Source organism: Panthera tigris, chromosome A1 (assembly GCF_018350195.1).
Source record: "Panthera tigris isolate Pti1 chromosome A1, P.tigris_Pti1_mat1.1, whole genome shotgun sequence".
NCBI lineage: Eukaryota > Metazoa > Chordata > Mammalia > Carnivora > Felidae > Panthera > Panthera tigris.
This window is the reverse complement of record NC_056660.1, coordinates 50,571,867-50,597,692: the sequence shown is the minus strand read 5'-3', so window position 1 is coordinate 50,597,692 and position 25,826 is coordinate 50,571,867. Positions and strand designations below refer to the sequence as shown.

Sequence of the window (25,826 nt, the reverse complement as noted above, 5' to 3'; positions counted from 1 at the left end):
GCTCTGTGCCATCAGTACGGAGCTGGGTGCGGAACTCAGTCCCACGAACTGTGAAATCATGACCTGAGCTGAAATCAGGAGTCGGATGCTTAACTGCATGAACCATCCAAGTGCCCCAATAGATGAATTTTTGACTGCATAGGAGGTCAGTGTCCCTAACCCCTGTATTGTTCAAGGGTAAACTGTATACACACACACACACACACACACACACACACACACACACATTTCTGTATGTGTGTAGATAGATAGATAGATGTATTTGGAAAGCAACCTGTTTCTGTTCTACTTTCTTTCTAGAAGCTAATTTATAGCTCTTTTTTTCCCCTCTAGAAGTCCCCTGCAGTTTCTTTCTTGTGGCTGATATTTGTAGTTGGTGTTGGCCCTGAAGGCATACGGAATTACTTAGTGGTTTTCTGACTTTCCTTCCTGGTTTATTTAGGCTCTAAGATTGATTTGCTTGATTGTTTTCAAAGAGGCAATGACATCATTTGTTTTTATTTCTATTTTTGAAGGTGAAGCTATTTGCTCCTAATGCTGAGCAGATGTACATTGTTAATCACTTGAAAGGGAGCCCAACAGAAGAGAAGAGAAATGTACCAAAGGAAAGTGCCAGAAGAGCCCATGGGGGCCTACAAGATTTGGCAGACCTGAACTCCAGCAAGCTTGAAGCTGCCATTACACCGGTGAGTTAGCTGAAAGCTGTTGAGGCCAACTGTTCATTTTAATTAATGTTCACTGACTTTAAACCCTCTTCCAGCAAAAGCTGCACAGATTCAGCTGCCATTTTAAGCCTCTGTGCCAGGAGGTAGGTCATGGTTCTCAAACTTTGCTGCACATGAAAGTCACTTGGAAAGCCTTTAAACAGTCTCAGTGCCTGGGTCACATCTCAGACCAGTTACATCAGACTTTCTGGGGGTGGAAACAGATGTCAGTGCTTTTTGATGCTTTACAGGTTCTTCCACTGTGTAGCAAAGATTGAGAACCAGTGCTCTATCAAGAATGACCAGTGGTTCCCAGACTTGGCTGTACCTGGAGTCACATGGTAGGCTTTAAAACCACCAATGCCTGTGTCCCCCCAAAATTTTGGAAGTTTTAAGGTTCCTAGATGATTCTCATATGCAGACAAATTTGGGATCCACTGCACTAAAACGGCATATCTCTAAGTTTAATTGGTAGGTGATTCACCTGGAGATCTTGTTACAGTGCAGATTCTTATTCAGCTCTCAGGTGACAGGTGGCATGTGGCATGCAGCCCACATATTGAGGCCTCAAGACTCTGGAAATCACAGTGGAGGGTTGCCTGTTTCTAGACCTTTTCAGCACAGTGATCATTTTATAGATAGGTGACCTGCCTATCTACATGCCTGTACATATGGATGTATACCTACCTTTTAAAATAAATGATTGACTTACAAGTATAATTGTCTTAAGTATTTTTTATTTCCCTTTATTTAATCCCCTCATAAGGAATTGAATGTTATATATTTATTTTTCAAACTAACCAGTTTTAGTTTAATTATATATATATGATACATATATACATATATACATATATACATATATGTATACATATATACATATATGTATATATGTACGTATACATATATATATATACATGTATACATGTACATGTGTGTGTGTGTGTGTGTGTATATATATATATATATGTATATATTTTATTTATTTTGAAAGAGGGAGAGAGCAGGGGAGGGGCAGAGAGAGAGAGGGAAAGAGAGAATCCCAAGCAGGCTCCTCACTGTTGGCGCAGAGAGCAACGTGGGGCTCAAACTCACGAACCGTGAGATCATGACCTGAGCCAGGAAATCAAGAGTCTGATGTTCAACCAACTGAGCCACCCAGGCGTCCCAAGTTGGTTTAGTTTGTTTAAACACTAACAATCAGTTTTATTTTAAGATTATTTTGGGTTTTTTTAATGTTTATTTATTTATTTTGAGAGAGAGCATGCACACATGCACACATGGGAGTGGGGCAGAGAGAGAGGGAGAGAGAGAATCCCAAGCAGGCTCCACACTGCCATTGCAGAGCGTGATGCAGGGCTCCATCACCCAAACCGTGAGATCATGACCTGAGCCGAAATCAAGAGTCAGACACTTCACTGACTCAGCCACCCAGGTGACCCTATTTTAAGAGTATTTTAAACATTCACAATATTGTTGAAATCTATGGAGGCAGTTAGGAGATGTCCCACAGTGAGAATCGGAAATCATCGTTTTAGGTAAGAAGTGTGCTGGGAAACCTGGGTGGCTCATTCAGTTAAGTGTCCCATTTCAGCTCAGGTCATGACCTCACAGTTCGTGAGTTCAAGCCCTGCGCTGTGCTCTGTGCTGACAGCACAGCGCCTAGAGCCTGCTTCAGATTCTGTGTCTCCCTCTCTCTGTGCCTCCTCTGCTCATTCTCTCTCTCTCTCAAACATAAATAACATTAAAAAAAAGTGGGGGGGCACCTGGGTGGCTCATTTGGTTAAGCATCCAACTTTGGCTCAGGTCATGATCTTGTAGTTTGTGAGTTTGAGCCCCGCGTCAGGCTCTGTGCTGACAGCTCAAAGCCTGGAGCCTGCTTGGGATTCTGCGTCTCATTTTCTCTCTGCCCCTCCCCCACTTGTGCTCTGTCTCTCTCTGTCTCTCAAAAATAGATAAATGTAAAAAAACAAAAGTGTGCCACTTGTGGATGCTTATACATATTTATCTGAGCAGGTTGCTTACTGCTATTTTACATATAAAGTATTCCAGATATCTGTTGCTATATGACAATTACCACTAAAATTTAGTGTCTTAATAATTTATTATCTTTCCTGGTTCTGTTGGTTGACTAGGCTTAGCTTGAGCTTTGCTTGAGGCCTCTCCTGCAGCTGCATGGTGGCTGGAGCTGCAGACATCTGAAGATTCAATCAGGCTCCAGTCTGATACCTGAGTCGGGATTGGTTGGCTGTGCAGCCATCTGGCCATTCCATGTGGCAATGTTGGGCTTCTTTGTAACTTACAGACCTTGGGGTGTCTGAGCTTCTCACATGCAAACTGGCATCCCCCAGAGAAAGCATTCCAAGAGACCCAGGCTTTCCTCTTCTGCTCTAGCCACAGATGTCCCTCAGAATCACTTATGCCACATTCTGTTGATCAAAAGGGAGACTAGGTTCAAAGAAAGGAGAGTACCAAAAGGCACGAGTACCAGGAGGCGTGCATATTAGGGCACTATCTTTGAAGACTTTCTACATACTATATATATAACATAAATTAAAATATCTATTTACCAAATGCAGGGTGAGGGCAGTAAAGGAGATAATTTTATTTGAGTTGCTGGTGTCTTTTAGTTGTATTCTTTTTTCTTTCACTGCCAATAGGCATGCCCTGAGACAGTTTGTAAAGATTATTGCCCTTGAATTCTGATGTTAAAATTAGTATTTTCACATCTAAAATGGTGTTACTTGTAAATCAATTTTTAAAAATTACTGTGATTTGAAAAAAAAGTATTTTATTCTAACACGTGAAGATGCATTTTGTTTTTAGGAGAAATGAAATTACCCCAATGCTTTTTAAAAATACATAGTTCTATTTGTACCACACTTGAAGTATTTAGCAAAAATTATTATCAACATGGGTACCCAGCTTGTGTCTTCAGAATTTTACTGTTGATGCAAAATGGTGCTTATTATTTGGTTAATATAAACCCTCTATATCTGTAAAATCCATTTGCTACAGGGCTACATTGAAGCCATGTAAACTCCCTAATAATTGGGTTGGTGTTTTAGCATTTGGCACCAGCTCTTTACAAAAGGGTCTCTGAGGGGCGCCTGGGTGGCTCGCTTGGTTGAGCATCTGACTCTGATTTTGGCTCTGGTCATGATCTCACGGTTCGTGGGATTAGGCTCTGTGCTGATCTTGGAGCCTGCTTGGTATTCTCTCTCTCCCCTGCTTATGCACATGCATGCTCTCTCTTTTTTCTCTCACTCTCAGAATAAATAAGTAAACTTAAAAAAATAAAAGTCAAAATGATCTCTGAACAACTTTGACAAATAGAGGTTGCTGCTCTGACTTTGTAAAATGAAGTTAATGAATTAACTAGAGTCATTGTCAACCCCAGAGTCTTAAAGAAATGCTATTTTTCCTTTCTAATAACGTGTTATTGCTCTCATATACCTTAATTCTTTGCTTAAGAATTAATTGTTCATAGAACTACCGTACAACCCAGCAATTGCACTACTAGGCATTTATCCACGGGATACAGGTGTGCTGTTTCGAAGGGACACATGCACCCCCATTTATAGCAGCACTATCAACAATAGCCAAAGTATGGAAAGACCCCAACTGTCCCTCGATGGATGAATGAATAAAGAAGAAGTGGTATATATATACAATGGAGTATTACTCGGCAATCAAAAAGAATGAAATCTTGCCATTTTCAACTACGTGGATGGAACTGGAGGGTATTATGCTAAGTGAAATTAGTCGGTCAGAGAAAGAGAGAAATCACATGACTTCACTTATATGAGGACTTTAAGAGACAAAACAGATGAACACAAGGGAAGGAAAACAAAAATAATATAAAAACAGGGAGGGGGACAAAACAGAAGAGACTCATAAATATGGAGAACAAACTGAGGGTTACTGGAGGGTTGTGGGAGGGGGATGGGCTAACTGGGTAAGGGGCAGTAAGGAATCTAGTCCTGAAATCATTGTTGCACTATATGCTAACTAATTTGGATATAAATTAAAAAAATTAAAAATAATATTAAAAATAAATGAATAAAAATTATTAAAAAAAAGAATTAATTGTTCATAGGTTCTTCTTGTCAGCTGCCTCAAATAATCCTGGGTTCCTTGTCTTTGTAGGTGGTTGGGGTGGCCCAGAACTGCCCTGTCAACAGTTCTGTAAAGGACTCTTTCAGCCCTCCGCTGTGCCAAGATGCCTATCAGCGGGTGCTTCATTTCCAGTGTGCTGGCAGCTACAACCTTCCTGCTTGTGAAGTCGCAGTGGGTCACACTATTCAGTGTGGATGGAAGGGGAGAAAAGGATGAAAAGCTTACTGCCGGGTAAGCAGGCTCTACAGTGCTTTCCTATTTTCCTTCCTCCAGATGAATATAAATGTGACTACTTAACAAATCATCTTTCATTGTGGGGTTGCCATATTTGGTGATTGGCATTAGGGCGGGGTGGGGGGGCGGACATGGTAAGGGACAGTGATTTAAGGTGATGACACCAGATGGCTTTGAATCATAGGGAAAATATTCTTTCAACATATATTGGCTTTCTCTGTAAGAAGCAAATTTCAATGCAGCAATTCTCTTGTGGGATATCATTCAGCTGTATGGATCAAATTATACTTGCTTTATTATTTCCTATTGATCCTAGTACATACAGCCTTCATTTCTCTTACGAAGGGAATATTTAAATGAAGCCACGTGTCAGAACAGATACTTTATGTGCAGAGTGCCTGTGGGCTTTTGTTCCACATACTGCAGCATTTGAGAGGCCAGTGCAAGCTAATCATTGTAACTCTCTTCACAGTCCTGCTGTCTGTTGCCGAAGAAGCATTTTCCTCCACTCCGTTGTCCCCTCTTCTGATAGGTTCGGTGATGCTGCTGGAGCCACGGCCGCACAGAAGCCTAGATGCAAACACGGCTGTGGGGGGCGGGGGTGTCCGAGCCGCACAGGTGCGGCCCCTCTGCACGAGCTTTTTGAAGGAATAGGAAGAATGGCTATTTTATAATGTTTTATAGTGGATTTGAAAAGTGATGTTTTACTTATAATAATTAGAAGAAATTGTTCACGTGAAAATATTCAGCTCCAGCCAAATGAAGTACACACTTTGTCACTTACTGATAGGACCTTTCAATGTGATCTTGGCTCAAAGATTAAATAACCATCACTGAATCATTCAGAGATACATGGTTTCTAAACAAGCACGCTTTCATTTCTGTCTTTCGTTTTTTAAAGTCGGAAACAACACTCTCATGCCGTGTTTCAAACAGATGGGCGTTGGGCTGTTCCAAAGGCTTTTTCCTGAACCTCCAGTTTGGTTCCTGTACGGACACCAGCTGTAGCTGGGGTGGTTGGATTATTTTTAATGGTAACTGCAACAGAAAGCAGGGAGAATTTAAGTGAGATGCTCACCTCTGAATGTTGATTTCTGCATTTACAACTGAACTAGATGACTAATCTTCACGATTTCTGTGAAGGTATTCTGTTCTTTACGATTCAGATAAAGCCAGGACCCTTCTTAAAGTTACTGTGTATCATACATTCTTTTGACATGTTTAGTGTTCAGCTGTCAGTCGCTGGGCACCCAGGCTTTAGCAGGAACCAGAGTAGCCTGTGCAACACTCCTCTGTTTTGGATCTTTTCAACGATCACTTGCTGTAAACTACCACTATACTGTTTTGTGTGGGGTTTTTTTGTTGTTTTTTAATATGGGATAGGAGAAGAGAGGGAAAATGAAACAATTTCACCGAGTGATAAAAATCTGCAACACTGCTGGTAGATTTCGTATGATAGGAAGACACAACATGTGTGTGTGTACAGGGGCACACCTCTGCTGTAGGGAAAGTGGGGTATCTTATTGTGGCTTTGCACATCGCCCCCCACCCCCCGTCTTCGGTTCCCTGTAGCTTTGCTCTCTTCAGGGAAGTCCTTCCAGAATTGACAAGGAAGCTGCATTTCTACAGTGCCACAAATCTTTTAATGTCACAGGTCATGCTCCGGCCCAGAAGAGCTGGAAACTATGAAGTCCACTGAAGGAAGGTTCACATTCGCTCCAGGGAAGCATGAAGGAAGCACAGCCAGGCTGGAATAGGTATGGAGCACTTTCCTTGTCCTAGGTACTTGTTTTGCTGGTCTCTCTACTCATACTGGATTATAAGCTCATGATTGTAAAAGGTTCTTGAATATTCTGTTGACTGCTTTATCACCTGCACTGAGAACATCCTCTGTTATATTAGGCCCTTGATATGAATTTGTTGGTAATGAATGCCCACCAGCTACTCAGCTTCTCCAAAGAGATTCCCTCCATGAGCCATTACAGACCTTAAGGTGGGGTCGGAAGAGACTTATCTGATAACTTTTTTAGATAAAGGGTTGCAAGTAAAGTTGTTATAAAACATAATATATAAAATTTCTCTTTGAAGTCACATTTTCGTTTTCGGTGCCTGGGTTAAAATCACGACAGCTCTTTGGTCTGTGACAGCTTTAAGCCCCAGGGATACCGGTTTTAGTTAATACTGTGATGGAACACACAGCTCAAGTGCTACAGCGCAGAGACAATTCCTGGGGTGGAGGCAAAGTCCAGTTGGTCGGTGTCATGTGTCTGTCCCCCACAAAGCCACACAAATAGGAAAGAAAGGCATTTTAGTCTGGGAAAAGTTGTGCAGAAAGGAGACCATAAGAGGCCACAAGCTGCTGCCTTTATCAAGCCTTATTCAGGAGGTTTGTCTCAGCTGGCGTCTGGGAGCTTGGCACATACACACTCTCTGACTCATAAAACTGGTTCGCTTGGCCTAGGCTGTGCAGACATCGCTGTTCTCGCCTTCTTGGAGTTTGCGATTATGATCGTTGCTGGGTGGAGGGGACCTACGTGACCAGACACTATTAAAAGCCTTGGGTGCAGAGTCTCTTCCCAGGGCAGACACAGTGTACAGACTTCAGTGAATTTTTCACTCCTGGAGAGAGGAACACACTCACGTGTCTCCTCGCTGGTGGGAGGGGGCATCACAAACCTCCAGACTCTGCGAGTGTCTTTTTCTCCAGTTGACCCTGTCACGTAATCTTGCACTGTATAACCCTTAACCAGAGTGCAACTCTTTGCTGAGTTCCCGAAGTTCCTCTGGTGATCCCTGAGTGTGTGTGTGGTCTTGGGATCCCCAAAACATATATACTAGCCAGCACCAGGGCTCCTCAGGTGTGTCTGGTGACAGGAAGTTTGACTCAAGGCCTCGAATGTGTGCTGAGGATGCAGAAACACAGGGTGCTGGAATGAACCCCTTTCTGAGCTGGGGCCTTTGTCCCAGTCTTGAGTGGGCTTCCTCCCATGTTGTCTGGCCTGATCCACGTAGAGGACTTATTTGCCTGGATACAGAGCCTATAACACAAAAGACTAAGCAGGATGCTTTGCTGCCACCCCGAAGGGAATGGAAGGGGAAAAGCCAGCATTTGCCACACTGCCTAGATAGCAGATCAGAGCAGTCCAGGCCCCCACCTTGGCCTTTCTCAGGGTGAGGAGACTCACAGGCTGTCCTTGTTCTCCAGCCTCATGGACAGAAGAGACAAGAGGCTCGGCTTTACTCTCCCATTCCCTCAAAAGCTCTCTACCAGCACTCTGGCTAAAAAAATACCCTAGCTTTTGACTCTCCTAGAAAGGAACCGTCTATTTTTTTGTATGTGGTATGGTGGGGGCGGATGGTGCACAGGGCTGCCAGTGAAGAGGACCCTTATGCTCTCTTTACAGACCCGCATTCCCTCATATTTTCTCCTGCCTTCAGTTAACTCGGTGTGCATAATAACCAATATCAAGGTCACCTTGAGTGCTGTGGTCCCCTCAGGAGAGATCTTCTTCCCCAACCCCTGCTTTTTGTCTGAAACATCCATCAAGGGTGTGTAAAGATAAACTGAAGCCTATTAATTTTTTTAAGAATTTATTTGAGCAAAAATTGATTTGAATCCTACAGCATAGAGCCTAGCAGATAGAAAGGAGCTCCAAGGAGCTGTATAAGATGAGAGACTTTTATAGGTAGAAGGGAGCAGGAACAAGGAAGTTATATGAGACAAAATAGGTTATTGCAAGGTTACTTTTCTTTGGGGGATGGCGGGGGTCTGTTAGGCATATTGGCTAACTGGTGCTGATCTGGCAATTTCTGAATGACCTGTTTGATATGATTCCATTTCTGGGAATGCTGAAACTGTAAGTATATCTCATTTTACTGATGTGGGACTTAGCATAAGGACTCCACTTGGGGCCTATTGTCTTGTTTTTAACAGGGATTATCTGAGGATATTATTACTAGCCCTTAGATCTTGCCCCTAGAAATTTCTGGTGTATAAAGACAGGATAATTAAATTTTATCTGAAGACCACAGTAGAAACCACGACTTTGATCTCCTGTTTTATTTACCATGTTCAGACAAATTAATTATAGTTACAGGATATGTCCTATGGAACAGCATAATCCAAATGATACAGAGCCAGCCATAGAAAATTTACACACTTATAAGTACTGTTTTAGGTATAGCCTACAAATTTTGATATATGCGGTTTTGTTATTGGTAGGTTCTAGATGTTTTATAATTTTTGTGATCATTTCTTCTGTGACCCAAGTTATTTCAAGGAATTTTTATTTCTAAACATTTCAGTCTTGTCTAATCTTTTTTTTTTTAATATGGAACTTAAATTTCATTGTGATTAGAGAAAATGATCTATATCTTCCAGTCCTTTAAAAAGTTGTTAAGACTTGCTTTATGGCTCAGTATATGGTCCTTTTTTGTAAATGTTCTGTGAGATTTTTATTTTTAATTTTCTTAAATGTTTATTTTTGAGAGAGAGAGATAGAGCATGTGAGAGTGGGGGTATGCAGAGAGAGGGGGGAACAGAGGATCCAAAGCAAGCTCTGAACTGACAGCAGTGAGCACAATGCAGGGCTCGAACCCACAAACTGTGAGATCATTACCTGAGCCAAAGTCGGTCGCTTAACTGACTGAGCCACCCAGGCGCCCCATAAATGTTCTTGTGAGATTTTAATTTAATTTAATTTAATTTAATTTATTTTATATTATATTTTCTTTTCTTTATTTATCGTTTTAAGTTTATTTATTTTGAGAGAGAGAGACAGCACCAGTGGAGAAGGGGCAGAGAGAGAGGGAGAGAGAGAGAATCCCAAGCAGGTTCTGTGCTGCCTGTGCAGAGCCTGATGTGGGGCTCAAACTCATGAAACCACGAGATCATGACCTGAACCAAAACCAAGAGTTGGATGCTTAACTGACTGCTTTTTTCTTGAGTTCTATTTTGTTTAATATTAACATTTATTTATTCCAGCTTGCTTTTGTTAGTGTTCCATCGATATTTCCCCGACTTTTTTACTTTGAACTTTTCTGCATCCTGACGAGTCTTAAATAACTTATATAACTGGTTTTTTAATTTTGTTATTATTTTTTAATGTTTATTTATTTTTAGACAGAGACAGAGACAGAGAGACAGAGTGTGAGTGGGGGAGGGGCAGAGAGAGAGGGAGACACAGAATCTGAATCAGACTCCAGGCTTCTGAGCTGTCAGCAGCCCAGCTCAGCAGTCGGAGTCCAACGCGGGGCTTGAACTCACGAACCACGAGTTCATGACCTGAGCTGAAGTCAGCTGCTAACCGATTGAGCCAGCCAGGCGCCCCTGGATTTTTTAAGAAACGACTCCTGATGACACCAAAAGCAGGAACAATAACAATTTTTTTTTATTTTCTATATTTTTTTAGTAAAATTTTTTAAAATGATAAAATGGAGTTGACCAAAATTTAAAACTTTTTTTCTTTAAAAGAGACCATTAAAAACATGAAAAGACAAACCACAGACTGGGAGAAAATATCTGTAAAACGTATATCTATAAAGAACTTATACTCAGGATATATAAAGAATTCCTACAATTGAATGATAAGAAGACAACTTAATTAAAATAATTGTCAAAAATAGGCAAGAGTTAGTCATTTGGAAAATGCAGACTAAGGCCACAACATACCATTATGTACTCACTACACAGGATAAAATAAAAAAGACTGACAATTCCAAGAGTTGGTGAGGATTTGGAGAAACTGGAACCCACACACATTACTGATGGAAATGTAATGTGATAGAGCTGCTTTGAAGAACAGTTTTTTCTAAAGTTAAACATGTACTTCCTAAATGACCCAGCATTCCCCACTCGCAAGTATCTACCTAACAGGAATGGAAAGATATGTCCACACCAAGACATGCATGTGAACATTCATAGAAACGTTATTCGTAGTAGACCCAAAATGGAAACAATATGCTGTCCATCAACTCCTGGATGGGTAAATAAATGTAGTATATCCATACAACAGAATGCTACTCAGCAGTGAAAGAGAATAAAGTATCGATACATATATGGCAAAATCTAAAACCATTATGCTAAGTGAAAGACACTGGACACATAAGACCACATATTGTATGATTCCATTTATATGAAATGTCTGAAGGAGACACAACCATAGAGATAGAAAATGGATCATTGGTTGCTAAGGCTGGAGGTGGGAATAGGGATTGATTGCAGACCAGCATGAGGGTTTTATTTGTTTCTCTGTTTTTGGCATGATAGAAGTACTCCCGGGGCTCCTGGCTCACTTAGTCGGTAGAGCACGTGACTCTTGATCTCAGAGTTATGGGTTTGATTACCTAAGATTACTTAAAAATAAATTTTTAAAACATAAAAATAAAATCTTTTAAAAAAATGAAGAGAAGTTCTCCAAAACTGGATGGTGATGATGTTTGTACAACTCTATAAATTTACTAAAACTCATTGAATTGGACAAAAGATAGATGAGTTAATGGTTTGTAAATTAGATGCTAATAAACTTGTTAAAGATTGTTTTTTACGTATACATAGTATCTGTATTTTTTAACTGAACTATTTAGTCCATTTATTCTTCTTGTAATTACAGATATATTTGGATTTTTTCCTATCATTTTATATTCTATATGTTCTACCTTTCTTATATTTCTTTTCTCCTCCTTTCTTGCCTTCCTTTGGTTTATTTTCTTTTTCCTAATTCCATATTTCTCTCTCTGTTAACCTGGAAGTGGTATATTCTACTGTTGTCTTATAATGGTTACCCTGGAAATGTCAACATGCATACTTACAGATCAAAGTCTACAGTTAATAGCTTTGCCCTTCTCTTGAATGACATAAGGAATTTAGAGCACATTAATTATAGTAACTCCCTGCTTATATGTATTGCTAAAGTTGCAATTTTTAACCCCATAAGACATTTTTATTATTTTACAAAGTCAATAGTTATTTAATTACCCACATATTTTTTGCTGTCGTTCTTTATTACATGTCAAACTCTTCGTCCATATTTTTCTCAAAAATTTTTTTGTAACAAAACGCAGTATATTGTAGTGGTTAGCAGCATGGCTTCCAGAGCCAAACTGTTTTACTTTTTATACCGCTTTTTATTTCTGCTTTAAACTGAGGCAGAGGGCTACCCAGTAACACGCTTAGGGTCATATCTAGTAAGTTGTAGGGGCAGGATTTGTACCCACTAATTCCTTATATTTAAACCCAGTAGCACCCCCTCTACTGTGGGGGGCTTGTAAAAAACCATGGTCCAAGAAACATGTTGGTGGCACAATAGGCCAGAGCCCTTGTCGACTGTCAGCAAACTTACATGTAGGTTCAAATTCCTCCCACATCTTAAGGTTCATGAAGTTCATAAAGAACTCCTCTGTAAAGATTAACCTTACAAGCAAATCAGAGGTGACTTGAATTTCAGCCTTATGAATACTTATAAAATCAATTTCTCTGTGTTTCTTGCATATTTATTATTTTTCTTCAGGTAATTGGAACTGTCTTGCAGAATTTATAGGAAAAGACTCCTTCCATAAACATCCAATTCTGTTTCTGGACTCTCTCCACCTTGCTTCATTTGTTCCTGGGCAGAGCGATAGTAAACCCTTGCTCTATAAAGCAAATCACTGATTTTTCCCCAATATAAAGTCACTTAGATGTTGGTAAGCCTCAGGAGAAACTGTCTGATGAAATTATTAGATGCTAGATGGATTTTGAAACCATCTCCGGTGAAGATGGTCCTTTCAGAAGAGTGGTTAGGACAGAACAGTCTTCTAGGTCTTCTAGATTCTCTACTATCTCTGTAAGTCTTTCTACTGTATCACAGGACAGCACGTTGGAAGCATTGGCTCTGAACTTCTCCCGTAGGTCCTCCTGGCTCAATGGCTTCCTCCAATGGCCATAGAAGGTATCAGAGCGCTCTGTGAAGGTGGCTCCATCATTGAGAGTGACACTTATCTCACAATATAGTGTGTTGAAGCTTGGCAGGTTGTCTTGAGGGTGCTCCAGCTCCACCTTACTGAGCAACTCCCTCACCTGTGGCCTGTTGATCTGGCATTTGTGGAATGATGGGACAGTGATGCCGCCATCAAGCAGTGTGGCACAGGCCACAAACTGGAAGGAATGACGAGCCTCATGCTCCGAGTCTGGGAAGGGCCTGTTTACATACTGCACATCTGGAATTCTGAGCACAATTCTTGCAATGCGGTCAATGGGAAGCAGGGCTCTGTCTGTTACAAGGTGCTTTCTCACAGATGCAGCTGCGTCTGCCACCCAGTGGGTGGCCAAATGTGCAGGGAACCGCTTGAAGGCCACATCCTGCTGGTCCAGCAGCCAAGCGTGGGAATCTAGGTTTGGAAGAACTTTTGGGGAATAGTTGGCATAGAAGGCCCCAAACCCTGTCTGCATGTCCAAGATTTGTCTGTTTCCTTGGAGACCCAGCATTGCCAGAAAAGCGGCTTCCATCCCATGCCTGGCAGCATTGCCGATATGAAGAGGCTTGGTCTGAGTGGCAGCGTTTGCTATGGGTGCCCCGGCATGAGAAACAGCAATAGCCAGGGCCTCTCGGCACTTTGTCATGCTGAGCCCCAAAAACTTGGATGTAGCAGCAGCACTACCCAAGGTTCCTACCACTGAGGGTGGATGGAATCTGGAAAGCAAAAAAGCAAAGAGTTGGAGATTTACAGACCTCAGTCAGTAGGAGGCAGTATGGTATGATAGTCGGGAATGTAGACAATGGAGCCCTGCTGCCTGGGTTCAAATCTCAGCTCTACCACGTACTGGCTGTGTGATCTTGGGAAAGTTATTCAACTTGTCTGTACCTGTTTCCTCTTACATAACATGGTGACAATAATATCTGTCTCATAGGGTTTTGTGAGTTTTGAATGAATTCACATGTTTCCATCAGTGCCTGACACAATAAATTCTTTATAGTTATTGCCAGAAAGGCAAAAGTTGTTGCTTGCTGAAATCCCATGTAAGTAGCTATAAAAATGCAGGGCCTTGCAGACATTGAAAATTTGCCCAGTATTCCAATCTACTCCTCTGCTAGCAGGCTGGATCAAGTGGAAAAATAAATATAAGATTGAATCACATGACATAGCCAGCATGTGACTATTTTTGCTCTATGGGTTGAACAGTCAGGTTCAGGATCTTCTGAATATTCTCAATCTGAAGGACCTCAGCCAATATCAAAGTAGATTCTGCTCTGAGATGAGATTAGGAATATTCAGAGTACCTTGGGTGTCAAAATGACGTGAATCGCCCTAGGACGAGAGGCCCCAATTTATTTATGGTTGTGGTTAGTTGATTCTCTAAACCCAAATGGGATTTTTCATTATTTCTTCTGGGGTCATACCTTAGTATGTGGATATATGGTTTGCTGTGTGGCTGGAGAATTGACTTAGCTCTCAGCACTAATGTTAATATCTTCAGCTGATCTAACTCACCTCTATGTGAGAAAGCTCTACAGAGAGAACAGTGGACAAGTCAAGGGGGAATGCATCTACCTCTGGATGGGGCAGATTCTCTCCCTACCTCTTTGGTATGTCATTGGCTTCCTTGGAGAAACGCAGTAATTGGCCTTGCACTTCAATCCCAACATTGAAAGCTAAGAGCAGATCAAGGCCAGAACACTTTGGACTTGGAGGCAGAGCTTCTGATAAAGCCAGCAGGACAGGAAGGACCGCTCCAGAAGGGTGGGTGGCAGGATGCCATGTATCATCAAAATCCATTGAGTGAATCTATGTAAACATACACACACAAACAACAACCAAAAACCAAATTAGATTTACCTGAATGCAATGGCTTTTGGACCAGTAAGGGTTTAATTTAGTAATAACTCTATTTGATATGAGATTTTTAGCTCTGATTATCTGAAAATAAAACCTGTAGACCGGCTGTAATTCTTAATCATATGGCGGGGTACTGGATGTGCTGTCCTCTGCTTAGAGCAGGCAGGACTTTAGGGAGCAGCTAGAGAGCCCCAGTGAGCTTGGCTCTTACCCAGGTAGCCAGAGCTCTCTGCCACAGCACCTGAAAAGAGTGCTTAAAAACAAAGCTGTGAAGTTAGGCGGCTGTTCCTCTCTTCCTTCCCCACCCTCCAGACAAGTTGCACTGAAAGTTTAATGCCATTTATTCCATATCAGGCCATATATTTTTGTACCTTTTTGTTATGAAATAATTTCAAAGTTACAAGGAAGTTGCAAGAACTCTCAAACCCAGATTAACTACTAAGTTATATTTTAAAATCATTATTTTCTGCTATGAGGTTTTATTCCTCTTCATCCTAGCCATTTGCTTATCCCTGATATGAAATAGTAATAGCCAGAAGTTCACTTAAAAATCGATTTCCATGTCTCTTGGATGTGGCTGATCTGGACACTGCTTGCTGGACATTTACTCTGAGATACACTATTGCGTTTGCCTTTCAGTATTCTGAACTACTGTCCCACAAAACATAAAACTATCTCAGACATCCCAACACATTCGTGTCTAAATTATATCTTGTATATAGATACAGACTGCTGCTGACACACAGACAAAGCATAAACACTGTCAGATGAAAAGTGCTGATTTTTGCTTCAGAAAATATAGACACCATATGGCCACTGTTTCTTTCTCAGTAAATATCTGTTGAATGAAAGGATGGATGAAAAGCTGGTTACTGAATAAGAACTGGTAGTGGCCACAACAAAAGGAATTGAGTCTGGATAGCGGGTTTTATATTTTTTGCTATAGATGTTCAAAGTTAGATACCATAAGGGTATTTTTATCTAAATCCTCCAACTGATTTCCTCTATTTCACAATGTGTTTGAAAAGCGTCAGTTCAGTGTAAAGCATCAATAACTACATAGAAAAGAGGGCCGACCACTTTATCTCTCTGAACCTCAATGACTTATCAGTGAAATATGGAAACTGAGCAATTTCTGAGATATTTCCTGGCTCTGAAATTATTATGATTGCCTAAAATTAGAAAAGATGTAAACCTCCTTACAGCCACACCGTTCACAAAAGCAGCATATGTCGGCGGGAGCCTTAAGTCTGGCTGACCCCAAACAGTGCTGGCCACATTGGAACTGTAGATCTGAAAGAAAGGAATATCAATCAGTAAGACAGAGTGGAAACACGGCATGCCAAGTCACCATTTTAAGAGCCATTCCTCATCGTGGAGGCATGACTTTAAGAGTCCTTATTTGAAAACTTCGTGCTAGATGGCAGCCTTCACCATTGGATTCCTCTCTTCCTTGTAGAAGAATACACAACTTTGTCCATGGAAGGGAGAGGAGATGCTGTTGCTCTATCCCAGACTGTGATCCACAGGTGCTCTAGCGGATGGAGTCTGAATTTACTCTTATTTATTCCTTGAGGGTAAATACTGGCGAAGGTGGACTAATTGTGGAGAGTGGGTATTACGTCTACCGCATAAGCACCCACTCTCTGCTCAGTGTGCCGAACCAGCTTTTTTCCCAAGAGACTCTTAAAGTCTTTGCACGAATGAATGGTAGGTACTATTGGGGTAGATGTTATTGCTTCTAGGACTCTCAGGTAAAAAGTGCTTTATGTCATAATAACAATAAGTTATTGCTAGTGTTAAAACTAGTCTTAAGATTGGTCTTTAGATAGTAACTTAGTAAAAAGTATGGATGAATATTAAAACTCAGATAAATAGAGCATAGAAAAGCATAAAGCCATATACAACAATGCTATACACACCAAGTAATATCTCTAAAATGAAGAGTAGAGTAGTAGTAGCACATGAGCACACACCTCTGGGCACGTTGGTGGGCATGACTCACGAGCAGGCATATGTGTACACTTGGTTTTATCTCTCAAGTAGACACTGTGCTTCTTACCTTACTATATTCACTGGCTTTGTGAAACACTTCTGTATTGGTTCCCAGGAAGCCGACACCCAGAGTATCCAGAATCATTCTCTTGCTTCTCTGAATGACGTGGTCTGTCAGGTGTTCCACTGTCAAGCCATGGATCACTCTGGCAAAGCTTTCTGTGACAGACTTTAAAGGGAAGAGTGTTAGAACAGTGCTGTACTCACTTTGCATTTGCCCATTCCTTGCTGTACAAGAGCCTGAGGTACTATTATGTGAAGAGTTTCGCTCCATAAGGAGAAACTCAGGTGATCAACTTAAGTTCCGTTCCTGAAGAATGATGAGTACTGAGCCCCTGTACTGGGTGTGTGAGGCAAAGAGATGTGGGAGTGCACAATATCCAGTTTCCGTCCTCAGTCCAGCTGAGAACACAGACTAACATGCAGATGATGATCACAGAGTGGGTAGGCTATGGAGGAGGGAAGCACAGAGTTAGGAGAGGATGGGAGGGACATCTCATCCATAAAGTGGGCATGCCTGAGTGGGGGGCAGTGCATTCAGCTAGGAGCTGCCATTATTAGATACATGCCAGGCATCGTCCTGCCTGTTGTAAATACAGTATCCATTGAATGCCACGAGTTTCTGGGTAGGTATTATGAGCACCACTCGCTTTGCAGGTGTAGAGACCCAGATGTGGAAAGGTGACATCACTAAGTTCCACAGCTCTTACGTGGTGGAGTTTGGACACAAATTTCTCTGGGTCTAACTCCAAAACTGAGCATGTAATTATTAAGCCACATTTCCTAAAGAGGAAAACAAACCTCGAAGCACCTGGGGTTCTTGTTAAAAATGAACATTCTAGTCCCTACTCCAGACCTCCAGAATTATCCTACCCCTTACCCCCAGATGAACCAGAAGCTTTGCAGGCATAGCACAGGATTCTGTGTTTTCATTAAAATCTTTAGGTGATTCTTAAATGTTCTAGTGCTATTATGTCCAACGTGGTAGCTACTCTCCACATTGGCTATTGAGCATTTGAAATGTGGCTAGTCCAAACTGGGATGTGTCATGAGAGTAAAATAAACACTGGATTTTGAAGACTTAGTAGGAAAAAAGGAATATAAAGCATCTCATTAATAATTTTAAAACATTACATGCTAAGATGATAATATTTAAGATATATTGGTAAATGAAATATATTTTTTTATTAAAAATTTTTTAAGGTTTATTCATTTTTCAGAGACAGAGAAACAGAGCGTGAGTGGGGGAGGGGCAGAGAGAGAGGGAGACACAGAATCCGAAGCAGGTTCCAGGCTCTGAGCTGTCAGCACAGAGCCCGACATGGGGCCCAAACTCACAGACGGTGAGATCATGACCTGAGCTGAAGTCGGACGCTCAACCGACTGAGCCACCCAGGCACCCCTGAAATATATTTTTATAAGTAATTTTATCAGCTTCTTTTTACTTTTTAAAAATATGATCACTAAGATATTTAAAATTACACTTGAGAACGACTTCCCATTCATTCTTGTTGATGGAGATTACCCGAAGGCATGGATACCTGGGCTGGCTATGAACACTTAAGGGAGTCAGCAGGTGAAGGGGCCTGGGACAAGGGTGGAGGTTAAAGGCAGAGGTGCAGCATGGGCGGGGCTTGGAGGCATGAGAGGATGCAGTGATTTGGGCCAACCCCAGCTTCAGAGCTTCATGCAGGGGCGGAGGTGAGAGGGATTCGCAGACTTGGACCAAGCTGGGGAGGTTCCACTATGCTGAAGACTTCCCGTCAAAGGTGCGCCATAGTGCTGTCTTTAAAAAGGTAGATGTGATCAGAACTGTGTTTTGCAAAGCTCTCTCATGTAGTCTGTCATGTAGAGAATGGGTCAAGGGGTAGACAAGGGCAGGTAAGAGACTGCTGCAATAGCCCGGGTTCGGGATGGGGATATGGCAGTGCCATTTGCCAAGAGAGGGAGCACAGGAAGAGGAGCAGCTGAACAATGATAATGGGCTCACTGTGAACTTGCTGAATATGAAGTGCCTGTGGTCCTAGCGGAGAAGACCATTCTGCTTCCACCCACAAACCAGATAATAAAAACCCGCAGGGTTATTTGCATTTCATAAGCAGCAGAGTACTTTGCAATTCCTTTAAATACCAAGTTCTTCAATGTGTAGGCAATTATTTTGTTTTCTACACATCTGCATAAGAGAACATCTATTACGTATAGCTAAAAGCATCCACTCTTCAATTGTGTTTCACTACATGCCTAGCGCTTAGTACTGCCTAGTAAATGCCAGGTGGTTTCCCTTTTCTGCTCTGAGTATTGTATCATTGTACAACCTCCTTGGTCTCTCTGAGCATTAGATATGTCAGTTTGTTTATTTATTTATTTATTTATTTATTTATTTATTTATTTTAAAGTTTATTTATATTGAGAGAGAGACAGAGCAAGCGAGTGGGGAAGGAGCAGAGGGAGAGGGAGAATCCCAAGCAAGCTCTGCACTGTCAGCGCAGAGCCTGATACAGGCCTCGAACTCACAAACCCTGAGATCACGACCTGCTGAAACCAAGAGTCAGACACTCAACAGACTGAGCCACCCAGGTGCTCCCAGATACCTCATTTTAAAACATTAGCTATAGGGTAAGGAGTTTCTGAATTGGAAGATCCAGGGTGTCTAAGAACAGTGCCTGCACGGAGGTACAGAGATGGATCCAGTGCCCAGCTACAAGTCCTCAATCTGGCCACCAGCTAGTCCTATATTTTCAGTCTTCAGATGCTCGAGTCAAGGAAACCCTGCCTTTTTCAAAAGGATGGACTACATTGTATGTCTCTGAAGCTCTGGTAGAAAGGTGAGGGAGTCTGGGGTGGGAGAGAGCAGGAGAGAACATGAATGGGAGAGAGAGGGTGCTGGCACAGGTGTTTCTAATTAGGATGGAGAATAACAATAACTTTGTCATGCTGCTAGAAATTTGGGTAAACATATTTAGGGGCAGAGGGAGGCAAGGAGGAAAAAGCCCTGGCTTGATGATCCACCAAGGAAAACTTGGAGTTTTGAGAACTGGTTGGACCCCTGTTCTAAGCAAAATGACCTTTTTTTTCTATGTCTCTTTCCACTCCCACAGCTCCCACAGTTAAGGGCATTTGGTGATTGGTTGTTTACCTCTTCAGGGTTAGATCTGACCTGGGAGTGCCTTATGGGGAAAGCTGTATGCCTAGGGAGGATTTGTTGTTGGGGCTCCAACATGGCACCTGGAAGGTGACTGTGGCATCCATTTGCATGTTCCCATGGTGCTGGTGACCTATGCGGGTAGGGCCCCATGGGGATTCCCTGACAAGTTCTGAATAACACCCTGTGTGCCAAAGAAATGGCTCCTGAGGAAGGGAGCATGAGAAAATAAACATGCAACTGCCCCACTCTCCGTAGTCCATCTATTTCTAAAATACTTCTTTTGGTCTTCCTGATTTTCTCATGACATTTACATTTCTTTTCAATAATATGCTATGATTAATGTATATATTAAGACAAAACATGCAACCCTTTTATAAATATTTCATGACGTCTTACTCTGTGTCTGGCACTGTGCTAAACTCTCTAGAATACTAAACCAAGATGTTACGATTCCTGCCACAATAGGATTATCTTCTCCAGGCAACTAAGGACAGTAAACAGATCATTACAAAGGCAATCTGGCCATGCCATAATGGACATAGACAAGACTGGGAGGTTACAATTCAATGAACTTACAATGATTTGTTTTCTTCCTAATTGTATGCAACAGAATCATGTCTCTTACTGGTAAAACACTGATGAAAAACAAGATGCAGTTAATTAAATAGCTCAGAGGCATGAGAAATGTTAAAATGCCATTTTTTGAAGAAGAAGCAGGAAGCTGTAAGGAAATTGAGAAAAGGAGAGGTAAGCTAGAAAACCGATTTAAATAAGCACATAAAATATAACAATACCTTGAGCATCGTGTTGAAAGAGGAAGCTTATCTCAGGAGTGAACTGGAGGAGTAATTCACTTGCTAGGTGACTCCCTTTATACCCTTCATTCTTTCCAGCACATTCTCTTTCACTTCATTCTGACGCTAAAGTTTCCATGATTTCAACACCTCCCAAGTACGATTACTTCCACTTCCTCTCAATGAGTTGTTTAACCCAACTGGAGATGAAGAATTAGACAAGGCTGGGAAGTAATGTACAATGGTCAAATGATTTCTCATAGATATCAGGGAACTGAATGCATCTTGTGCTTAGATGTCATACATCAAAAGTAGAAAAATTTGCACTCTTTTATCCAGGTATTCTCACTTCTAAAAATTTATCCTAAGGAAATAGGCATGGATGTATAGAAAAAAACTTAGCAACAAATAATTCACAGATTTGCTTATAAGATTAAAAATCAGAAACAATCAAATGTCCCCTGTGGATTGGTTAAGTAGAATATGGCGTGCATGGGGGCGCCTGAGTGGCTCAGTTGGTCGAGAGACCGACTTCGGCTCAGGTCATGGCTCACGGTTCGTGGGTTCAAGCCCTGCATCAGGCTTTGTGCTGACAGCTCAGAGCCTGGAGCCTGCTTCAAATTCTGTCTCCCTCTCTCCCTGCCCCTTCTCTGCTCACACTCTGTCTCTGTCTCTCTCTCAAAAATAAATAAACATTTAAAAAATTAAGAACAAAAGAATATGGCATGTACAGTGTTTAAGGTCACTCATCTTCCCCTTCCATTTCACCCCCGTCGGACACCATGGTCTAGGGATAGATGTGCCAGCCTGAGTTCCTGACAGCTTGAGATTAAGAGCCTAGAAGGGCGTTGGGAGTTAATCACACTTTTCCCCAGCTTGTTCACTTGTTTGCTCCTGCACTGCATTTTTGCATATATAGGTCTCCAATTCCTGGTCCTCTGCCTGGCTCCTGGCTTAGGATACACCGCCTGCTTCCCTGCTATTATTGCCCAAAGACGCTGGCCTGACAGCTTGTTCAGACCTCTTTGCTTCTAATCAATCACTGTGGCTTGGCTAGGCTGGACCTCGCTCTGCTTCTCTGGGTAATTGTTATTTCCCTTGGGCTGTCTAGTCTTGGACAATTGGTTTATGTTCATAGTGGTACAGAAGACAGGTTAGTTAAAATCTGAGAAATTCCTAAGACCATTTTTACATGAAATGAAAAACGGGCTCTGATGACTTCAACCATCTCACCGTGGAAAAGCTTTATAAAGGAATGATGAGTTTTATCATATCTGATGAGCTTTTGCAGAAGTGCCATCATTTAGTTTCTCTGGGCTCAGATTTTGCCAGTATTTTTTTTTTAACTGAAGGATAGTTGACGCACAATGTTACGTTAGTTTCGGGTAACATAGTGATTTGACATCTCTATATGTTATGCTGTGCTCACCACAAGTGTAGCTACCGTCTGTTATGGGACCCTTGAGTATCTTCCCTATGCTGTACCTTTCGCCCCCGTGACTTATTCATTCCATAACTGGATGTCCGTTATCTTCCACTCCCCTTCTCCCATTTTGCCCATTCTCCCCACCAGTTTGTTCTCTGTATTTAGGGGTGTGTTTCTGCTTTGTTTTGTTTTAAAGATTCCACATGTAAGTGAAATCATATGGTATTTGTCTTTCTCTAACTTATTTCACTTAGTATTATACTCTCTAGTTTGATCCACATTATTGCAAATGGCAAAATCTCATTCTTTTTTATGGCTGAGTAATATTCCATTATATAGAATACATATTATATGCACACACACCATATCTTCTTTATACATTCATCTATTCATAGATACTTGGGCTGCTTCCACATTTTGGCTATTGTAAATAACACTGCAATAAACATAGAGGTACATGTATCTTTTTGAATTAGTGTTTTCATTTTCCTTGGCTGAATACTACTAGTGGAACTACTGGATTGTGTGGCATTTCTATTTTTTTATTTTTTGAGTAATCTCCATACCATTTTCCACAGTGGCTACCCCGATTTACATTCCAGGTTTTGCCACCATTGAATTCAGAAGAAGAGCTGGTTCAGTTATTTGCTAGTTTAATTACTTTGTACTTTTGTGGAACTGTGACCAATTTAAAGACTAAGGCCTTCTGTAATTAGAGTCACTTTCTAAGTATTCAGGGGCTTAAATGATAACTTGTACTATGATGGCACCTCTCCAATCAAAAAGGATTGTTGAATTCCTTTTGTCTTTGGCTCTTCGCTCTAAGTACAAGCCAGGGTGATTGTTTTTCAATGCAAATTTTCTCTTCCATCCCTCTCCCTGGGGAAAAGCAATGTAGGGCCAGCCCCGTGGAAGGCCCACACAGGAAGGAACTGAACACACCTGCTCACAGCCAGCCTGGACCCTCCTCTTTCCATAGCAAGTCCAGTCTTCAAAGACTGGTCCTGGCTACCAGCTTGACCGTGACCTTGTGAGAGACCCTAAGCTAGAGCTGCCCAGCTAAGCTGCTCCAGGATTCCTGACCCTCAGAAACTGTTTAGGCAATAGTTGTTTGTTGTTTTAAGTGGAAATGTCTTGAGGGTTGTTACACAGCAATAGATAATTTATAAACTCCAAGCTGTCAACCAGCCTTACCCAGGCCCTTTGGATCTGAACCTAGTTATCTCTTTCTCATATTGGGCTTAGCATCTCCCCACACCCAAGGGACCAAGGTATCCATCATCCTAGGGACCTTTGTACTATTACGGAACCAGGCTGGATCGCTGGTGGAAACACCAAGTGGCACTTGGAGATCTTGGTGGATCGGAGTCTTATTTTACACCGGTGGACTCAGAGGAGATCCCTCTCCAGAGATCTGAGTCCTGAGCATAAGCAGAGGGGACAATTTGTATTCTGTTCGCGCCTGCCACAAGTGAGTGGGAAGAAAAACCTGGAAGGGGAGTCTTCGGGCAGGGACTGGAATTCCCCTCTCGGCCCTGTCGGCCGTCTTATAACGGATTTGTCCCTGTCAGTACCAGAGATTCCCTGTCACCGCACAACTCTCTTATCTTCCACCTAAGTCAGAGATTCTAAGTCAGATGAGTTTGTCCTCCAAGGGACTTTTGGCAGTGTCTGGGGACATTTACCAGATTTGTGGCATCTAGTGGGTAGGGGCCAGGGATGCTGCCAAACATGCTGCCATGTACAGGACAGCTCCCTACAATAAGTTAACTGCTCCAAAATGTTAATAATATCCCAGGTGGGAAACCCCTATCTAAGTGCAGAGGCCACATCTAGGAGCCTTGTGCAACATTCTAAGTTTAGCTCAACATGCCCTACCTGCATGTCCCCTTGGGGCACAAGGGCCTCCTGATATCCCTTATTAGATGGGAAAGTTCTGTTTGGCAGGAAACTGACTTACCCTGTGGATGACCACAACCTAGGAATCCACACAGGACTCCATACATGTTACATACAAACATACTTACATATTATAAAATTTTGTTGAATACGTTAATGCAAACCCGACGCTTTCAACAAGTCAATCATACTATTACATGAATGAAATTTAAGCCCTCTTCATTCCCAATGGAAGTGGCTAGGAAGATTTTTTTTAATGGCTGTGGCTTTTATTCTAGTAGCAAGTAGAGTACAATGGACAGATCTTTATCTTGACAAGAGCAGTGCTAGCTGTAAGGGATTGCTTGTGACTATGAGCTGTCAGAGGAAATCAGGAATATTTGAAATGGCAGATCAGAATGTGAGAATTCAGACTATTTCTAAAAAAGAAAAACCCCATAAGTTGATCAATTTTGCCCAGATTAGCTACTTCGGTGCACTTGAATTTCAGTTTCTCTTTTTCCTGCCTTGCCCTTCCTGTGCTGCTATTGAGCAAAATCTGAGTCTGTCTCCAAACTGTGATGATTAAATTTCATTTTCTTGAAAGCTTATGTTTTATCAGAAATCCGTCACACTGGCAAGCAGCCAGGGTTTGTCTACCTGATCAGTTCTTTGTTAATTCATTTGGGATATTTAAACACACGTACCATGACATTGGTTCTGTAAAACAGGAAACTTTGGGCAAAGTATATTTAATTTCCTTAAAACAACAACAGCAACCGTGGTAATAAGGGCCATCAACGTCTTCTCCATGACTTAGGCCATTATCTGTCTGCCATTGTTCTGGCCCCATTTTCTCCAGACGCCAGGCAAGAAGATAAAACCTAATTTTAACAGGGAAGATGAAAACTTCAGTAAGATATCAAGAAAGAGTATTTTAAAACAAGATTGAAGAGAATGCCTCACAGAATGAAAGGCTGTCTTGTGTGTATATATTCTCTATATGTTCCCTCTGTGGTGTGTGTGTGTGTGTGTGTATGAGTGTGTGTGTGTATACGAGTGTGTGTGTGTAAACTTTACCAACTTATTAAAGTTTGAATGGAATTTTGCAAGTGCACAGGAAGGGATTAGGTTCCAAGGACTAATTCGTGAAGTGAAGAATGTGAACAATTGAACGAACGTGTGGCTATAAAATCATTGCTTAATGCAATTGACTCAACATACTTTATTGTGAAGAAATCTTTCTTTCCATTTGTGGAAAGCTTAAGGTGGTTATAATTTATCCTTTAAATCACTCTACCTCAAAGAAAAGTATTGTTTGTAGCTTTCCTCATAAAATAGCCCGTTAGTGTTTCTTAGTTAACTGGCAAGCACGGAGTGATTATCCATGCCTCTATTGTTCTGCAGCAGATGCTGGCTAAAAGAATAAAATGGGTGGATGCCTTCTTTGAATGAATCTAGCAGACATTTAAAACATATTCCATGCAGACATTGTCTATGCACCTTTTCAGACAGAATAGACCTAGATAGTTTTGTTCTTTAGAAGCTATATTTATGGAATTGTTGTGGTCCTCAGAAAGAATGTGCCTAAGCATTTCAGCAACAAACATCTAGCTATCTCCTTTTGATAATTCCCATTTCATATGAGAGGCTTTTTTTTT

At 41.5% G+C, this 25,826-nt stretch overlaps 1 protein-coding gene and 1 long non-coding RNA gene across 2 annotated transcripts; one reads left to right on the top strand and one right to left on the bottom strand.

The window, feature by feature from the left end:
- Positions 1 to 650: 650 nt before the first annotated feature.
- On the top strand, positions 651 to 6,919 carry LOC122231024. Its single transcript, XR_006208133.1, has 3 exons — positions 651 to 686; positions 4,851 to 5,051; positions 6,709 to 6,919. It is a non-coding gene; the product is annotated as an uncharacterized LOC122231024 (long non-coding RNA).
- A 4,814-nt stretch (positions 6,920 to 11,733) lies between these two features.
- ACOD1 (aconitate decarboxylase 1) lies at positions 11,734 to 20,902 on the bottom strand. Its single transcript, XM_015543755.2, has 5 exons — positions 20,862 to 20,902; positions 16,930 to 17,091; positions 16,071 to 16,160; positions 14,611 to 14,816; positions 11,734 to 13,723 (listed from the first exon to the last, which is right to left on the bottom strand). Exons 1-5 carry the CDS (start codon positions 20,868 to 20,870, stop codon positions 12,778 to 12,780), a joined length of 1,413 nt encoding a protein of 470 aa, XP_015399241.1. The 5' UTR covers positions 20,871 to 20,902; the 3' UTR covers positions 11,734 to 12,777.
- Positions 20,903 to 25,826: the final 4,924 nt, after the last annotated feature.

Coding starts and splice junctions, on each gene's coding strand:
- ACOD1 (XM_015543755.2), bottom strand. Junction 14,817..16,070: donor CTTTTGTGAACGGTGTGGCT/GTAAGGAGGTTT, acceptor ATGTTTACATAG/ATTCACTCAATGGATTTTGA. Junction 13,724..14,610: donor GCCAATGACATACCAAAGAG/GTAGGGAGAGAA, acceptor TTTGCTTTCCAG/ATTCCATCCACCCTCAGTGG.